The sequence below is a fragment of the Dermacentor silvarum genome, chromosome 1 (assembly GCF_013339745.2).
Source record: "Dermacentor silvarum isolate Dsil-2018 chromosome 1, BIME_Dsil_1.4, whole genome shotgun sequence".
NCBI classification, from domain to species: Eukaryota; Metazoa; Arthropoda; class Arachnida; order Ixodida; family Ixodidae; genus Dermacentor; species Dermacentor silvarum.
The window spans coordinates 17,931,646-17,949,574 of NC_051154.1; the positions used below are offsets into that span (position 1 = coordinate 17,931,646).

At 49.8% G+C, this 17,929-nt stretch overlaps 1 protein-coding gene across 1 annotated transcript in view; it reads right to left on the minus strand.

Annotated features, from left to right (window-relative positions):
- LOC119457473 (phosphatidylinositide phosphatase SAC2) overlaps window positions 1-17,929 on the minus strand; it is a 142,427-nt gene that overhangs the window by 52,640 nt on the left and 71,858 nt on the right. The window contains exon 12 of the mRNA XM_037719048.2: window positions 1,204-1,274. Within this exon, the coding sequence (XP_037574976.1) occupies window positions 1,204-1,274 (71 nt within the window). The remainder of the gene's footprint in view (window positions 1-1,203; window positions 1,275-17,929) is intronic.

The window sequence follows — 17,929 nt, forward strand, 5'->3', positions numbered from 1 at the left end:
CCTCGCTCTTTCTTTTCGTGAGCACCATGGTCTGCCCTTGTGTTGTGGGCTGCAAACGTAGCGATCGGCGACATGTCAAGCGGTGACATCGTGTCCCTCTGCAAGGCAGCAGACGAGTGGAGTGGCTGCAGCGCATCGGACTGTCAGTATCCAAATGGCGCCAGCATCTACGCGTTTGCGGCCATCACTTCACGCCGAAGGATTACTACCTCAATAGAGTTTAGCGTGTCCGGTATTCGGGTAAACGCAAGCACAAGTGTACTGGGCATTTTACGGGATGAACGGAGGCGCGAACGTGAACTGCTTGCACAGTGCAGCCATCTGGTGGCACAAAGCACAACCAAACACAGAGCTAATATAGCAGTAACCAAGTGTATTCTACTTTGCTGCTGGTGCAAATTTTCGACAGGAGCGTAATCGTGAACACATTGTCTTTTTAAATCTTTATAATGTTTTACACTTGGTTACAGCAATAGTAGCTGTGTGTTTGGCTGGTTAAGCTCTGCGCCACCAGGTGGCTACACCGTACAGGCCGCTCACATTTATGCTAAAGATCCTTCATCGCAGCGGTGGTAGTATATGGAGGGGTTTTAGTTTACGCCTCCGCCCATCTGCCAAAATGCCCAGCTCGCCTGTGGTTACCAACAGAGCACTCGCAATGCACGCCGCTTGGATAGCTCTCGCGGGGGATCGACGGCCAGGTGGCTAGCAGAGAGGTTGGAGAGGCTTTGCGCGCTTTCTCCAAGACAACCGGAAGTAGACGACACGAAGTCACATCATGACACAGAGCCAGTGAAGGCCGAGCTTAGCCCCGGTCACTCAGCGAACTAGTTGAGGAGGAAAAGCATGGCTAAGGAGGAGGTTAACTTGTAATTGCCCTTAGCTCTCTTAATATGAGATGCTTCACTTAAATTGTGACACAAATGTTTTACTGTAGCTGTACCCTATACGTCTACAAAATTTGGCCGAACCGTTTCAGGGACTCTTTAAGATTGCGGCTTTATCATCAGACCAATATATTTTCCAACTGAATTCAGGTGCAATTGGAAAGTTGGTGAACCTCGACCAGAGTCGGCAATGACAATAAGCTTCACTTGTGCTGATAAAGTTAGTTTGTCTACAAACCCAACAAAGCCATTGAAACTGCTCTTCCTTTTACCACTCTTGAACTGCTTGCACTCTGGGAGGAAATAAGGCACGCACCTGTTGGCAGAGTTGTACCCATCTTTCATCATTCCTGCCAGGCGTCTGGAACCAGTCCTTGTGAAGTCTCCCTGCATGACAGAGGAACATACTGTTACTGGAAAGACTGGTCACAAAAATGTGTAAAAGCTAGGCAAGAACGCCTGCACAGATCCAATTTTGTAGTCATATCAGCATTAACAAAAACGGACTTCTTCCATACAAAAGGTGTAGTAAACTATGCCAAAAATGCCACATGAAGTACAATGATTTTATCTTCAAGCTCAGTTGAATCACTTTTTGCATGACCTGACACTTAGCAGAACAGCACACACACTCAATAATTAATCTAATTTGCCATACTGCACCAATTAGTTATCAAAACAAGAAATACAAGTCACTGGTAAGCAATTCAGCAATACTTTCAAGAGATGCGACAGTGTGATCGCGCTGATTTTGGTTTATGTACTAAAAAAAGAATGGCTACAACAAAACCTTTGCAAAAGCAGATCGCAACGTTTTGCAAGGGTCTTATGGTCTGATACCTGCTGTGATGGTCCAGTGTATTGGTGTTTCCACTGCTGAGTGCAAGAACACAGGTCTGATGCCTGGTTGCAAGAACACTCATGCGAACATTCTTGTTAGTCTGCAGCCCTCCACTATGGGGCCCTTTATAGCCCACAGTGCAGCTTTGGTATGCAAAACCCTATTAATTACTTACTACTAGCAGCGGCTGGATCCTTAAAGTGCATCTTAGGTTTCTGCTGCATCGCGTTCAATACAGCTCGCTTCATGGCAAGCATGGCGTATGCACCCAAAGATTCATACGAAATAAAAGCATGCACCTTATCTTGAATAACCACACCTTTCTTACTCTTTTGAAGACCATCAAATGTGTCGTTTGGGGTGCTACTTTAGTGGCGACGAGGATGGAATCCCCTTCGAGCGTAGCCTTTTGCCGACTACACTAAAGAATAATCTCTAACCCAATGGTTTTCGACGAGACTGCGGGTAGTTGGAGTACGTACCGTGTATGCCTGGAAGCCTACCTGGAGGAAAATGAATAGGTCCTGCAAGACGCTGTGCTTTGCTGCTATCTTTGTTGAGCGACACGAGTTGCAAGGATGCCATCCAGTCGCCTTGGTCAACAGTCTAAGCTATGACGATTCCGTGAGATACAGTTAAACCTCGATATAACAAATTTCAATATAATGAAATTCCCGATATAACGAAGTATTTCAATTTTCATAACCTCTTGTCTATAGAACACCACGACCTCAAAATAACGAAAATCTACTGAAGCATAACTGCGAGTCGGCCTGGTTGGAACAGATTCATTTTGCGCAAAGATTTAAGAAAATCTACTGCCACCGCAAAGGAATACCAAGAAAATAAATGGAAACTTACGCGAACGCAGATGGTCAAATGATTGAATTACATAGGGCTGCTTGCTAATGCACCTCTCAAACCGCTCGCTGAGCAACAAAAGCAACCGCTGAAGTGGAGCAGCGTCATGTTCAGTATAAAGTTCAAGTGCAATAAGATCTTATTGCGCCCCCTGCACCGTAGCTTTAGGTGCGAGTGAAAGCGTGCGAGGGTGAGACAAGAAAGATGGTGGCTTCACGAGTGCCACCTTCCCACAAGATCAAGGGGAAACTAGGGGAGGGAAGCGATCTCGCAGTAACGCGCGAGGGGGTGGCGGGGATGGGGGACGGGGTAAGTTGCGCGTCTTGGCTGTGCCTGCACATGGCTGTAAGTGCCTGCACATGGCCCCGCACCCTGCTTTAGAGGCAATCTGTTGGGTGTGCAAAGAGTGGGCATGCCGAGACGGAGTGGCATCATATAAGCTATTTTCCCACGCGTTTAGTATTGGAGATTGCGTCATCTTGAGTTTCAGAGACCCGTTGAAGCGAGAGGCAGGCAGAGCATTCGCTCCCCGCTTACGGTGTTTTCATGATAGCGTCGTCCCACTGCGGGCCATGCTATCAGCCATGGGGAGGAGCGGATGCGAAAGCGTGGTTGGCTTCGCTTAATTCGTACTGCCGATGTGAAGATATCGTTGACGTGGCATGAAACCGTATCATAAGTCGCCGACTCCCAAATTCAACAAAATGACTTGTTCTCTAATTCAAATTTGCCTTTTTCAACTGCCCGTTAATTCAGAAAATATTGCGGCCACTTTCCATGCAAGAAAAATCTATCGGTGACTGTACTTATTTGCATAAAAGGTTGTGTTTCAGTACAACAAAATTTCGATATAACGAAGCAAATTGCCTATTTTACTGACTTCGTTATATCGAGGTTTAACTGTATTTAGAAGAACACAATAACTCGCAAGCTAACGAAATATTAGCCAGCTATTCCTTTTTTTCTGTGCAAGCAAGGAGAAGGGGAGAGCGTCTGAGACTACACTCCCAACCTCAGGAGACTTGCTGAAAGCTGCAACTTCGGCAGCACACTGGACCATAGCTGTGGGACTGCGTAATTTGCAGAATCTTGGATGATGACACAAGGCGATGCCTGTTGGCACGCAGGAAGCTAACTTTGGAAGAGACCGAATTCACCATGGCTTCTGAGAAGGCACAAGAAGGCATTTGAGGCATGCGAGAAACTGACCAAGGGAACGGAGGTGGCAGCGTTAACATTCTACATTCACAGTGGCACCAGAGACCATCGACACTGAGTAACGTCTTCGGCCTGCACGCTGTCAATACATGTGGACCTCGAAACACCACGTGCCACCAGTGCAGCTGAAAAGGACACCTGGCCAGTGTGTGCAACAGGGGGCATTCCCGCACAGCAGGTGCATTTTTCATGGAAGAAGATGGAAGTCAGAGTGAAGAAGAAACGTTCCTGCCCTGGTCATGCACACCACAGCCATCTGAGCCATATTGCGGCCCCTCGAACAAGATTTGACACGGGAATGGAGGGAGCTGCGTATCAACGTCGACATGCAAACTCCAGTTAGTGTGATACCAAAGAATGTATTCAAGAAGCACTGCAAGTGGTGGCTGGCTCTGGAAAAAACTCCGCTTTGACTATCGTGTTTTCTATACTGATACGACCAGGACAAGGCAAAGTGGGCTTCACCACAGAAATCAGGAGATGATGATTAAGGCGGGCATCATGATGATGAAAATGAGAAGAAAATGCATTTATATGATATGTACAAGGTATTGATTCTACCAGAGTATCGAGCGGTTCTGCTAACAGTGGGGTCTTGACGGCCTTAAATAACACTAGCTGTACAGCCGACACAATCAGCGGAGAATTCCGCGGGAGGTTGGTTACCCTCTTGTGGTCTATCGCTGTAAAGCTGAGACAATTAATGAATTCTGCAGGAGGCTGGTCTCCTTGTCGTGGTTGGTAGATGTATAGCTGAGACAATCGTCGGAGAATTCAGTGGGATGCCGGTTTCCCTCTCGTGGCTTGTTGTTGTACAACCGCGTCATCTCAGGGTGCGGCCTTGAGTGCGAATTATAGCCAGGGCAAGACACACCAGAAGCCTGTCCATCCTCAATAGAGTGGGCGTGGGTGCACTAAATGACGTTCACTCAAGAACTCAAGAAGGGTGCTTAGCTCGACAAAGGACAGCGAGCTGGAACATTGCTCGAACTTGCTACAATGAATTTCAGGCCCATCGTAACAAGGCCATTGCTCGCTGTCGGCAAGTCGACAGAGAGCATACAGTTGGGGTCGATGCTCGTAAGCAGCACTTTAATCGTTGTAGCTGTCAAGGAGCACTGCTCTGCGGCAGGAGTACAATTGAAGAGTTTCAGAAAGCAGGGGTGTCCATTCTGGACACCAGAACCTTGTCAAGTGTAAATTCTGTTTGTGAAGACATCCAGACATAAGCCGTGCTCGAAGAATATTTGCCGCCTTCCAGATATTTCAGATATTCCAAATAATTGCCGCCCAGCAAACCGCCGCCACCAGAAGTCATTGAGCGCAGCGGAGAGCGTGGACCAATCGGACCATAGCACAGAGGTTGCCTTCCGTCGGTCACCCGTTGGCAGGAGTTTTGGTTGTTGACGCTTGGCTACTGTTTAGCTATTTCCTACCTTCGCTTCAAACGCTTGTTTCCAGCGCCGTTTCTCCTCCTTGTTGGTTGTTCTGCCTCAATGTTCTAGCAAATAATATGTGGCCACTGCTTGTTTTGTTTACACTATGTAGTAAGAGGCTTCGCTTATCGATGATGCTTTTTCCATGCATACCGGCAACATGATGCCTTGCGTACCATTGTGTTTTGGAGAGACATTTGATTGATGTTTGCAGGGTGTAGATCACTGGCACATCCGAGAAAAATGCGAGCTGAAGCATCGCGGCATACGGGCGGCTCGCTACTTTAAGACAAAAGAAGAGAGCCTTCTCACAAGCAACGTACGGGACCCCTCATTTTGGCGTGCGCCTTTTGTATATCCTTTGCCCAGCTCTCGCGACGCAGCGGAACGACACAGTCAAAATAGGTGCCATCTGTGTGGCACCTCGCGGGGGGCTACACCTTTTCCATGTGGCGACAATTACGACGCGACGACAGGGCGTGACCGTCAGGTGGTGCGTGCTGGGTTTGGCGGGATCTTTTTTCTGGAAAAGTCTGTTGACTATAAGTGTTGCAGTGACGACTATGGCCACTATCGATGCCTCGCTCCTTTCTCTTCTTGCTTCTGTTTTTTTAAAAGTAGCAAGTTCTTTTTCAGCTGGAGAAGATAGTTTCGACGAACGATTGCCATGTCCGTGGTCACATAAATAGCTTTCTGTGTTTCCTCGACTGCAGGGCAGGCTCGAAGGCGGAAGCTGATGGGAAAAAAATTCAGCTGCGCACGAGCGGAGCGAGCCGTAAACATACACAGGGTCACAGATGAGGGATAGCATCGGCAAAACACCGACGCGTCACATATATATTTTTAAAAAAGTTGCAACCTAAATAGGTAACACTTATGTATGTACTTTTTCAGGTCAGTTGCCTTATTTTATGTGTAAAAATAGTGGTTTAGGCGCATTTTTGCCTTCTGCTTCCATTCGCCAATGTCGCTTTTGTAGCCTGGCTCATCTGGCCACAATGACTCCTCGCGTGATAAGTCGGCGCGCTACACCAGCGTACACCGCCTGTCGGTGGCATACGCTCACTCTTAGTTGCATGGGAGTGTGGTGTGACGGATACACAGTGGCGCTTCGTGCTAGATTTTTCTTCACGTGAAATTCGTTGCGAAAGATAGCTCCATGGACGTTGGCTTTTAGGCGGGCCAGAGGTGTAACTGATTCAATTTTTGCCACAAAAGGATCGCACAAATGTGTTGAAGCAGGCAAGCGAAAGGCTTGTAATGGTATGAAGTGAACAATATTTTTCACCTGTTGGCCACGACTATTTCAGAGAGCAAGTGCTAGCTTAGTTATTTGAGTGGGTAGGTCCAATATAAGCAGCGTTGGCAGAATCGTTAGAATGCACTCGCACCGATCCTTAATGTAATGCGGTCAGCACATGGCTTGTTTGGGCCCAAGTTGATGGTTTTAATACTTGATCTCTTAGCATTGTTTGCCTAATTTTGTCACTCTGAGTGCCAAAAAATTAGCCTTATGTTTAGAACGCGCTGACTAAAGATAGAGCAGATCAAACTTTCACAACGTATAAACAAGCACTAGTCCGTCCGAAATGTGCAGTCGCTTATTCATATTTCGTAGAATTTTTACCCTGTAAAGTTGTCCAAAAACTGCTTTTGGTGCTTGCGAGCGACAATCACATACACAAAATAGCTGCCGGAAACCTCCCGGAAGCAGCGCCATCCACGCTTTAGTTTACAACAGTCAAACTTACATCCACGAGATCCTTCAAACCGCTGTTGTGTGAAGGCCACTAGACGCAAGGCAACTCCGTTCTTACATTCTTCAGACTTTGTAACAAAGCACCACACAAGAGAAACTTCGATAATGACATTATAGCGGCATCAGAATTTGCGCAAAAGACACCCATGCATTGGTGTATAGAGCACAGTACGGTGGCTACGAGCAAGTGTCATGGCACTGCCGCAACTAAAAAACAAAAAACTATCAAGAAAAGAAAAGGTTGGCTGCGCTCAGACGTTAGCGCGCTTGTTTTTGTCAAGACGGCGCGAGCGCCACCATGTGACTCTGCTCCACCAATAGGGACGTGCAGACCTCACAGCCTGCTCTTGCTAGAGGGCTCTGGCGAAAAAATAAAAGAATGTTGCTGCTTTTTGTTTTATTCAGGTGGCTTAGTGGCAGCAGTATCAGCTTGACAAGAGGTGTTCAGCCAACGTTTATAGTTCCTCACAGTGATGTTGCAATAGCAATATCTTTTATCTTAAGGTACACGATACATTCTTTCATGTATCGGAAATACAGATACTGATACACGCCTTGCCAGACGTACCATAATACAGCTACAAGATGCCCAAAGAGTATCTAAGATAGTATCTAAGATACATGTACAGTGCAGTCCACTTATAACGATATCAAGAAGAATGAAAAATCCTATCGTTATAACTGAACATCGCTATATCTGGACTGCATAAAAAAAAAACCTGCCGAATATACCTTTGTAGACCTGAAACCAAATTTGCCACTTGTGATAAGATATCGACATTGTAGAAAGTAGGCTGTGAAGAATGAAACGTTTATACAGTCAAACCTGCTTATAACGAACCTCCATATAACGAATTCCTGGATATAACGAAGTTTTTCTATTCCCCACCGTTATTCCATAGAAAGACGTGTATTTGAGACCTCTACGTAACGAAGTGGCAGCGGGAGACCCCCTCGTAATAACGAATTTTCCCCGTTGCCGCCCTAGAGATTCCGCCCCAGATTTTGTCATTTTTACGCGAGCAGCAACCGGAAGCACCTTCTCCGCCACGACAGAATGCGAAACGGCGGCGTCGTGCTTGGCGCGCTCGAATTCGCGGCGACTGCGAGGCGAGAGCACGTGTGCTTGCGTGCAAGCGTGCACGAGGCGGACCTGCATACCTCGATCTGGCGATCTTGCCGCTGCGGGCTTGACCTTTCCCTCTCTCTTCATCCAAACCTGATCCCGCCGCTTGCTGCAGCTGGCCTAACTCGCCAAGCCGGCACCCTCCTTTTCCAGTTGATGTTGCCGAAGTTTTTTTTTTTTTTTCAACGCACTGGCAGTGCCACTCTTTGGTTACTGCGCAAGTCTCTGCGCTTCACTTCACTAACCTGACACTAGGTGCCACTATACGACGCTACAATGCCGTCGTGTCACTCGCTCTTCGTTTCCGACTCCTCGCGCTTGTGTGAAACGACATGCGTCCACGCATTCAGTACCTGGTTTGACATTGCAAGGATGAGTTCTTTGATGAAGAAACACAAGAAACGCAAGGAAAACGGGACACGTTACAATCGAGGGCACGTTACAATCGAGCAAATACTGTAAGCGTTTTTTTTTTTAATTCTTGTGCCGAACCTGCATATAACGAAACCCTCTTTATAACGAAGTTTTTCGGGACATTGTAAGTTTCGTTATATCCAGGTTTAACTGTACCTCTAAATAGCACCTCAATCGTTCGGCGCGCTGAAATAGAAATCTGCACTTGCTTTCGCAAAAGTTTCGGATTCACAACGCCGTGTGCATCGCGTCCAGCTGCTGCGCGAACTCTGGTGGCAATAATTTAGCGTGCGTGAAATCAATGAGTGACTCGATCGACGAAATTGCACTTTGGTTGAACATTGGGGTCGGTGTCATCTTGTCATCACGGCCGCCGCCGTCTGTCACGACAACGATCGCCTCGTCATAGATCTCTTCCCAGAACGAGGTAGCATTGTCTGCACTCAGAAAGGTGCACTCTGTGGGGATCGAGGTGCCTTCCCGCGTGCCTCGTCCCCCAGCTCGCGCGTGGCGCTTAGCTCAATCTCCGGGAACCACCGCCATAATGGCAACATGGCGGACACGGCTAGCGCGCCGGACTTACTTTCGCGCGCAAACCCTGCTTCTCCAACCCGGGATTGGACTTGCCCCGCGAGAACACGTCACCGGGACGTGCCCTGATTGGCCTCCCACGCGGCGGCCCCCGGGCACCCTCTCCACCCGAGCTCTCGTCCACTGAGCGCTTCCTCGCCGCGGCAGATGCTCACAGGCTCGCAACGAGGTGGTTACGTGAGACCTTTGTTCTTGCGACTCCTCGTTCTCGCGCTTGGCGGACCGCTACCCGGTTAGCCCTAGCGCAGCGGGCGCGCGTACTTGATCGGTCTTGCGCTTAGCTCAATCTCCGGGAACCACCGCCATAAAGGCAACATGGCAGACACGGCTAGCGCGCCGGACCTACTTTCGCGCGCAAACCGTGCTTCTCCAACCCGGGATTGGACTTGCCCCGCGAGAACACGTCACCGGGACGTGCCCTGATTGGCCTCCCACACGGCGGCCCCCGGGCACCCTCTCCACCCGAGCTCTCGTCCGCTGAGCGCTTCTTCGCCGCGGCAGATGCTCACAGGCTCGCAACGAGGTGGTTACGTGAGACCTTTGTTCTTGCGACTCCTCGTTCTCGCGCTTGGCGGACCGCTACCCGGTTAGCCCTAGCGCAGCGGGCGCGCGTACTTGATCGGTCTTGCGGTGGGCCTTGGCCCGTAAGCGCTGTGACTGTCGCACTGTGCTGTATCTTGGGTGAATAAACCTGTGTTTGTTGGCGATCTGACTCCGGAGCCTTCTCTGGGCCGTGTCGGAGAGTCGACGAACCCTGCCGTAGCGCCTTTGTGCGTTACGGAGTGGAGGAGCGTCGTGCCCTTTCCTGACCGTCGCTCGTAGGGTAAGCCTTGTGCAAACCCATCTCCACAACTCAGAAAGGTGCTTCCATCGAAGCACCACCTATTTCATCATCAGTATTTCATCATCTTGGCCCGTAAGCGCCGTGACTGTCGCACTGTGCTGTATCTTGGGTGAATAAACCTGTGTTTGTTGGCGATCTGACTCCGGAGCCTTCTCTGGGCCGTGTCGGAGAGTCGACGAACCCTGCCGTAGCGCCTTTGTGCGTTACGGAGTGGAGGAGCGTCGTGCCCTTTCCTGACCGTCGCTCGTAGGGTAAGCCTTGTGCAAACCCATCTCCACAACTCAGAAAGGTGCTTCCATCGAAGCACCACCTATTTCATCATCAGTAGAGGCGTGCTCCCAGAGTTTGGTAATGTCAGCGGCTTCCACCATGTTGGTTTCGCCAGCGCCTCCTAAAATAGAGGAGGCGCTGGTTTTGCCCATGGGGGTTTCGTCCTGACGAACAAAGCTTGCCTTTTCCTTTGATCAGCATTTGCCACTGCTTCTAGCCTTCATTATCGTGGCGTTCCCGGTTTTCATAATCGTCGATATCATCAAACTGCTTCGATATCATCGAGCTCGTACTGCTTCTAGTCTTGCAAAATTTGCAGTTTCGTCTAGAGAGATGCAGCTTTGCGCTTTGTCGGGGCACCTCCTGCTGCGCTTCCACGGCGCATTTCCGCGCTCTCCAAGAGAGAGACAGACAGCTTGTTTTTTTCCCTCCCCTCCTCTTCTATGGACGCTCGCACGACCGCTAGCGACGAGAAGCAGCTTGCGCCATCTTGTGCACGCTGCGCCAACTTGCGATGTTTTTCGTGGCTTTGACAATCGACGCGCTGGCGGGATGCGCCGCGCGGTAATGGCTGCAGATACGAACTCGCGTAGGCAAGCTTTTCGCCCCGTATCGGTTAAGCACAACTCAGTAACGCAAATTTCACGATTATTCTGCATAAAAAACGCCGCCCAGAAGCAAAATTTCGATCGTTACATCCGATATGCAGCGAACCGTCACCATCATCTATATTCAAAATGCAGAGTGATCTGGCAACAGTGGCTTTGCCCGCCATCTTGGCAACGATGTAGTTGCGAGGCAGATGTATGTTGTCAGGTTCACCGTTCATTGCCGTGTTGCTATTATTCAGGACTTTAAAATGCAACGATTGCCTTAATCGTCCACTGACTAAAAAAAAAAAAAGCGAAATTCTCTGTGCTGCTAGAAATCAAGGAAGCCATGTCAGCAGGTTTTTGCACTATTGAATATCTGTCCTGACGACATTCGCAAGAAGCGTAATGGTTTGAAAACGAAACTTGCGCCGAGCCTCTATTGCAACGACTTGCGCTTTGAACCTGAGCTAAGTGTCCTGAAAAATTATTCATTCACACTCACATTTTCGCATCAAGCCTCTAAAACACATTGTATTGCAATAAATGCCTGTTTCGTTGCAAGAAACAGCGTCACACGTGAAAAATCGCCGCTCTGGTACTATGCACTGTTCGTCAAATCTGATTAATAAAGCTACTTGCACGCAACTAATGAGAACTGTGGTTGCTCTGTTCGCATTGTATTCTTGCACCGAATGTGCTAGCTGAAATTGTGCAAGTCAGGTCGCAAAAGCATGTCCTGTGAAAACAAAGGACAAACGTAATCAGAAAATTGAATGTCGTTATTTGGTTTCGTGCACTTCTTTCTTCCGTTCGTCTCAGCACGTAATAAGTTTTTGCCCAATAGAGCATTGCGCGTGTTTTCTCTTTCTTCTGTTCTGCGCAATGCTTAATTCTTGCAGTGGTTTTGTGCCTGTAAGTTAAGGACTTTACTGATCACAGATGCTCCGGCTGCAAGCACAGTGCACTATTGAGCAACCTTGCAAGCGCATTGCTCGGCCCACTATAGCCTAGCCATGTGCTTTATTAGCTAAAATGCCAAAAAATTTAGAAACGTGTTGCTATAAAAGAGCAGTGCCATCCACGCGAAAAAAAAAGTCATGGTCGTATGCTGGTCGTAAAGACATTTTTAAAACAATTTTTCATTCGGAAGCTAGTCGTTGCCTTTGAGCGCAAATTTCAACAAAGCTTGAGGTGGCTAAAAATACAACAAAAATGATTTTTTTTTTTTCAGAAGAAGGGTGGGTGGCATACTATTTTACTAGTAGCAGTAAAAACAGAAGGGAACAAGATGTATGCTAAATGCTAGTCTTACCTGCTAACGGCCACACCTGGTCTGCAACAATGTCTGCGTTGGCATACCACTGTTTAGCATGCCGATTTGATTATATTGGCTAATTTTCTTGCGTCCACTAATTAAAACAAACAACCCTAGATTATTGTCGATGCTGCCATGCATCGCTTGCTTCGTTTAAAAGCAGCGAACGGCAGAGGTAGTACGCCACAGAATGCGGGTGAAAGCAGCAGTTATGTGTGTAGCTATGCAGTCAAGCCAGCAGTTTGGTGTTGCCATGTTGTTACCAAGATGTTGGACTGCATTTTTCTTGATTTCACCAAAGCCTTTGACACCGTTTCTCATCAGTAACTCATATTTAACCTTGAAAAACTTAAACCATAACCAAATGGTGGGCAAGTTAGTATGCTGCCCAGGCTTAAAGGGCAACTTCTGCACTTTTTTGATCAAGTCAAAGTAACAACAATTTTATGTTCCTGAAACCCTCCTCAGGAACATAAAGGGCAAGAACTAAACCAAAACCTCGCCAAGTAGTTGAGTAAACCCTTTGTGTGATGTAAATGGCGGCCTGTCAGTGCAGCAGACGTGCAAGGAATGCTGGTCTCGCCAGTGCAGAGGACGAAAGCGGCGAAGAGCAAACACTCAGTTGATTCGTGATCGAGCCGGACCAATGGCACAAAGTCTTCAGGTGATAATGTCAGCTGCACCAGCTCCTTGGAGCTGTCAAACAGAGAGAGCTGCAATTCCAATGAATTCAATAGTCATGAATTGCCATTCGCATTGAACCCACCACCACAAGAGCCAGCGCCCAGAGCAACAGATTGCGCTGCAAAATGAAGACCAAGGAAAGCCCTAACCACCGATTTGATACATGCTGCTTGCTATTTTTGGTGTTTTACCTCTTGTGCAGATGGGTTTGCACAAGACTTACCCTACAAGCGATGGTCTGGAAAGGGCACGACACTCCTCCACGCCGCAATGCACAAAGGCGCTACGGCAGGGTTCGTCGACTCTCCGACACGGCGCAGAGAAGGCTCCGGAGTCAGATCGCCAAAAAACATGGGTTTATTCACCCAAGATACAGCACAGTGCGACAGTCATGGCGCTTACGAGCCAAGGCTCACCCGCAAGACCGATCAAGTACGTGCGCCCGCTGTGCTAGGGCTAACCAGGTAGCGGTCCGCCAAGGGCGAGAACGAGGAGTCGGGAGAACAAAGGTATCATGTAACCATCTCGTTGCGGGCCTGTGAGCATCTGCCGCGGCAAGGAAGCGAAGCACTCAGCGGACGAGAACTCGGGTGGAGAGGGTGCCCCGGGGCCGCCACCCGGGAGGCCAATCAGGGCGCGTCTCGGTGACGTGTTCTCGCGGGGAAAGTCCAATCCCGAGGGGGAGAAGCACGGTCTGCGCAGGAAAGTAGCTCCAGAGTGCTAGCCGTGTCCGCCATATTGCCGGTACGGTGGCGGTTTCCAGAGATCGAGCTAAGCGCCACGTGCGAGCTGGGGGACGAGGTGCAGGAAGGCACCTCGGTTCCCACATTCCCCCCTCCTAAAGACCGAGGCCAGCTTCCAAAGGTGGCTGACCGAGGCCAAGTGGCAAGGTTGACTCAGCCAAAGAGGGCTAAGCCAACGGGGCAAAGTCCAAGAGGGTGTCATCGTCTTCCTCAGGGCCAGGGCTGGCAGAAGGGGTCCCAGCAGTCTAAAAAGGGAACACGTCGCTTCTATTAATGCGAGGCCAGAGGCCTACCTTGGCTACCAAAGTTCCGCACACAGGAAGGGCTCACTGCCAGGAGGAAGGGGTCGGCCGCCCAGGAAGGACGGGGCGGGGCAGCACTAAGGGACAGCCAGCAATGCCTGAGGTCTGTCGAGCAGAAGCTGGCAGGAACGCGCGCGGCATGGCTGCCATTTTGGAGCAGCAGCCACCACGGAGGTCACAGAGCTCTGCAGATTGTGTGCTAGCAGGAACAGCAGGCTGTGATGACCGGTAGCCAGGATAGCAGCGGAAGCCGTAGTGACCATCCTCAGCCAGGGGTCAGCGTTTGACTGGGCAGACAAGCCGCAGTTAGCGGCAGCCAAGGCAGCAGGAGGCAAGGCTAGCACGAGTTTGTGACCCCCAAGGCGGGAGTCAGTCATGGCGGAAGCACCAGGAGCTGTAGGCGTTGAGGTCAGCAACAGACTGGCATGGTAGGACCAGGGACAGCTGGCCTCGTGGTCAGGACGACTGGTGGCACAGTGGAGCCAGGCACAGGGAGAAGACTTGACGACACACGGGTAAGGACAGGAAAGCCGCCCGGCATAGCCGGTGTGCCAAGAAAGTTGCCCACCTGGCTGACTGCCCAAAAAGGGGTGTTTGCCAGGCTGAGGCTTGGGCAACACATATGAGGATATACTAGACCACATGGGCCTGTCACCGCTTTGATGTGCACCCTCGCACCATAGCTACATTTCTCCATTCACCGGCATGGTAGGGAATGAAGTCCAGCTACCTGCTAGTGGGAGAAAGCTGACTAGGGGCGTCAGAAGGCGGGTGAGTACGAGAGGGTATATTAGGCCAAAAGGCCTGTCACCGCTTCAACTTGCGCCCTCGCACCGTAGCTGTGTCTCTCCGTTCACCGGCGTGGTAGGGAATAAAGTCTGGCTACCAGCTGATGGGAGAAAGCCTGCCTAGGCGCGTTTCCGCAGGTTGTACCGGTGGCGTGGCCTGGGGCCAGCCGTGTCACGGTTTGCCTGCGGTTCGTTAACCACTTCCCCCTCTCCCCAGTCGTTGCTACGGGCATTGAAAGGTTTGAGGTCCGAGACGTGAACTGGACCGCCGACTAGTCTCCCTTCGGAGTGAGCCAGCTTGTATACCAGAGGGGACATTTTGGTCTCCACTCGGTACGGACCCAACCATTTGGCCGACAGGGAGGCAGAGATGCCTTCGGCGGAGTCACTCAAAATGTGGTTGCATCTGAGGACGAGATCGCCGATACCGTAGTGCACGTCCCAACGTGACAGGTCGTATTGGGCTTTTTGTCCAGCTCGCGCTTTTGCCAGGTTGGAACGGGCCAGGTCAAGGGCCGCGTCCATCCGTGAGCGCTGTTGGAGTTGGGAGTCGTCGTCTATCCGAGTTCCGTGAGCTCAATCTCACCGCTGCCCACCAGTTGTAGGAGTTGGGAGTCGTGGCCTTGCCAGTGGTAAGAGTTGGAGTCGGGCATATCCAAAGTGGTAGCTGGCCCATGCCGTCGTCCGCCTCATCCACGCTGAAGACGTTGTTGAAGGGAGGAACATGTTCTCATTGAGAACATGTTCTCGATGAGAACATGTCGATGAGAAGAGTACCGGGTTTATTTACATTATTTACATGAGAAGTAGGAGAACGAGACGTTACGTCTCATCAGTCTAGCATGACTGGGTCGAGGCACACTGGATCGAAGCATCTTCCTACATCTCAGGGCAGACGGGAGAGCACTCCCGATGGCCCCCAAAGGTCTCTTAAAACCCCTCTGTTCAAGCTGCGGTCCCACCATCCTCCAATCGGAGCGTCGAGAGTCACCGAAGAGTCCGCCTTGAGGGCGAGAGTGCGCATAATCCCCCGTCGCCTTCGTTTCCCGAACACATTCGGAGAAGTGCCCTTGGGCACACACTGCTCACTCCCCCACAGAAAGGAGGGGACACTCGTAGACAGGTGGTTTCGCGCCAGACTTGAACTGACGCATCGGTTGTTCCTGGAATGGCCAGCCATCGACGGGTTTGTTTGGAGAACGGCCTTGGCAGCCAGCTGGTCTGTCGAGCGGCCGTGAGAAAGTGTCGTAGTAGCGGCCCTTTTCCAAGAGTCTCCTCTTCCTATAGCGTCGTGACATGTACTCTTTGAAAGGTGTAGAGGCATGGTGTCACCGCTGATTTTTCCCGGCGGGACGTTTTTCAGCCTACCGAAGCGATTCGTCACAGGCAATCAGGAGATACTTCCAAGATCGCTGCCCCCGCTGGTTGCCGAACGTAACAGCTCTTCCACGGCCCGGAAAATCTCGACCGGCCAGCGCTGACAACCACTGGTCAGGAAGAGAATGGCTGGTGACCAAGAAGATGGCTTGGCATTCTGCAACAACTGCACACTCAGAATGCCCCCAACCATCTCGCAACAACCGGCACGGAAGAGTCGATCCCGGCAACACAGTACCACTCAGCGTGCAAACGCCTGGAATCAGCTGTTTAATTCACCAGGCCTCATACCACAATTTCAAAATAAGCTGCTCAACTGGGGACTGCAAATTTCGACCCCCAAAATTTTGTGCCGCCAAAGCGAGCGCTCACGTTCCTTTGAGTTCAACGAAACCCGACTGTCGCGCTGCACGAGAGCAAAGGCACACGTAGAGCTGAACCAGAGGCTCTAAATAACCTACACTTCCACATACCTTCAGCAGCCTAACTTCACGAGCAGCCTGTTCCTACCCTTATCACAGTGGACTACTTATCGCACCTACTGGCGCCACTGCACAGCCTCGTGAACTCTAAGGATACAAAATCCCAATTTTGAGATCCCTAATCACAACGCATACTTGCGTCTCACGCAGATGTTTTCTTTCCCTTTTGTCTTTGCAGGAAACGCCTTAAAAGAACAAAAAACTAAACAGGCATAACTTACGCACTCACAAGAATTTTAGAAGAAAACGCGTCTGCCAATAACTGCTTCCACGCCCGCTTAATAGAAAACACAGAACACTGCCGCCCTCAACACACATGAGCCAGACCAGTCGCAAATATTCTGTTTCCGTCTGTCCGCACAGGACACGCGCTAATGGAACGTATGCTTCTCAGTGCAAATTGTGCACTCACTGCAAACACAACACGCTTATCCTTGACAGAAAACTTACACTTTTATCAAAGGTTAACTAATTGATACAAACCTGCGTTATTATAGACTTTCAACAAATGACCTCGACTTTTCAAGTCATTCACAAAAAGAAAGCCTAACTACTCATTACTGACTACTTCGCGAAACTAAAGCTTTACTGAAATCAAATCGTTCAAACCCGGAGCTTGTCAAACGATAAAATTAACAAAGTTCAAAAATTACTAATTGAAAGAAATTCTAATCCCAAATCGCGAAACTTTTAAATGCTCAATAATAAGCAAACAAAACAAAGTTTGTCTCTGCGGAACCTTTACTTTCTTCCGCTCGTTCTGATTGCTTATGACGGACTCATAATTTTGAGCCGTACTCGAGGTGGTCGCACCCTGAAAGCTATTCTGGCCATCCAGGAACAACAAAAGGCCTGACAGTCCGTGAGCTCATTAGAGACGTCACAGTCCCCTGCCAATTTGTGCCCTGGTGACATGCTTTCAAAACAACCTCGGTTGACCGCGTCGCGTCTCCCTATCAATTCACCTCGTCCTGCCACTTTGCGCCCCCTTCGCACTGCATGCTGCACCCCGAAAAAAACGACGGAACGACAGGGAACATAATTGCTCCGTGCCCTTTGTCCGCGTTCGTGCAGAGCATGCTCCTTTGACGCTTTTAAGCCGGCGGCTCGGACACGCTTTAATCGAAAACGCCGATCGCACCTTTCTTTTCTTGGCGCCCCGTTCATGCATCTTTGCGCCTATCGCTTTGCTAGGCTGCGTCGGACTCTCTACCGCATTCCAATCCTTACAATGCTTCCTTCTATGATGTCTTTTCTTCAAACTCACTTTTGAGTCATCTGCCCATGCCTCGTGCTGACCGTTATGTATCTTCTCGGTCCGGATCACTGTCTTACCCGCACAGTCTGAGTGATTTATTATTAAATCATCTCCCTCTTTGCCCCGACTGGTGGACAACT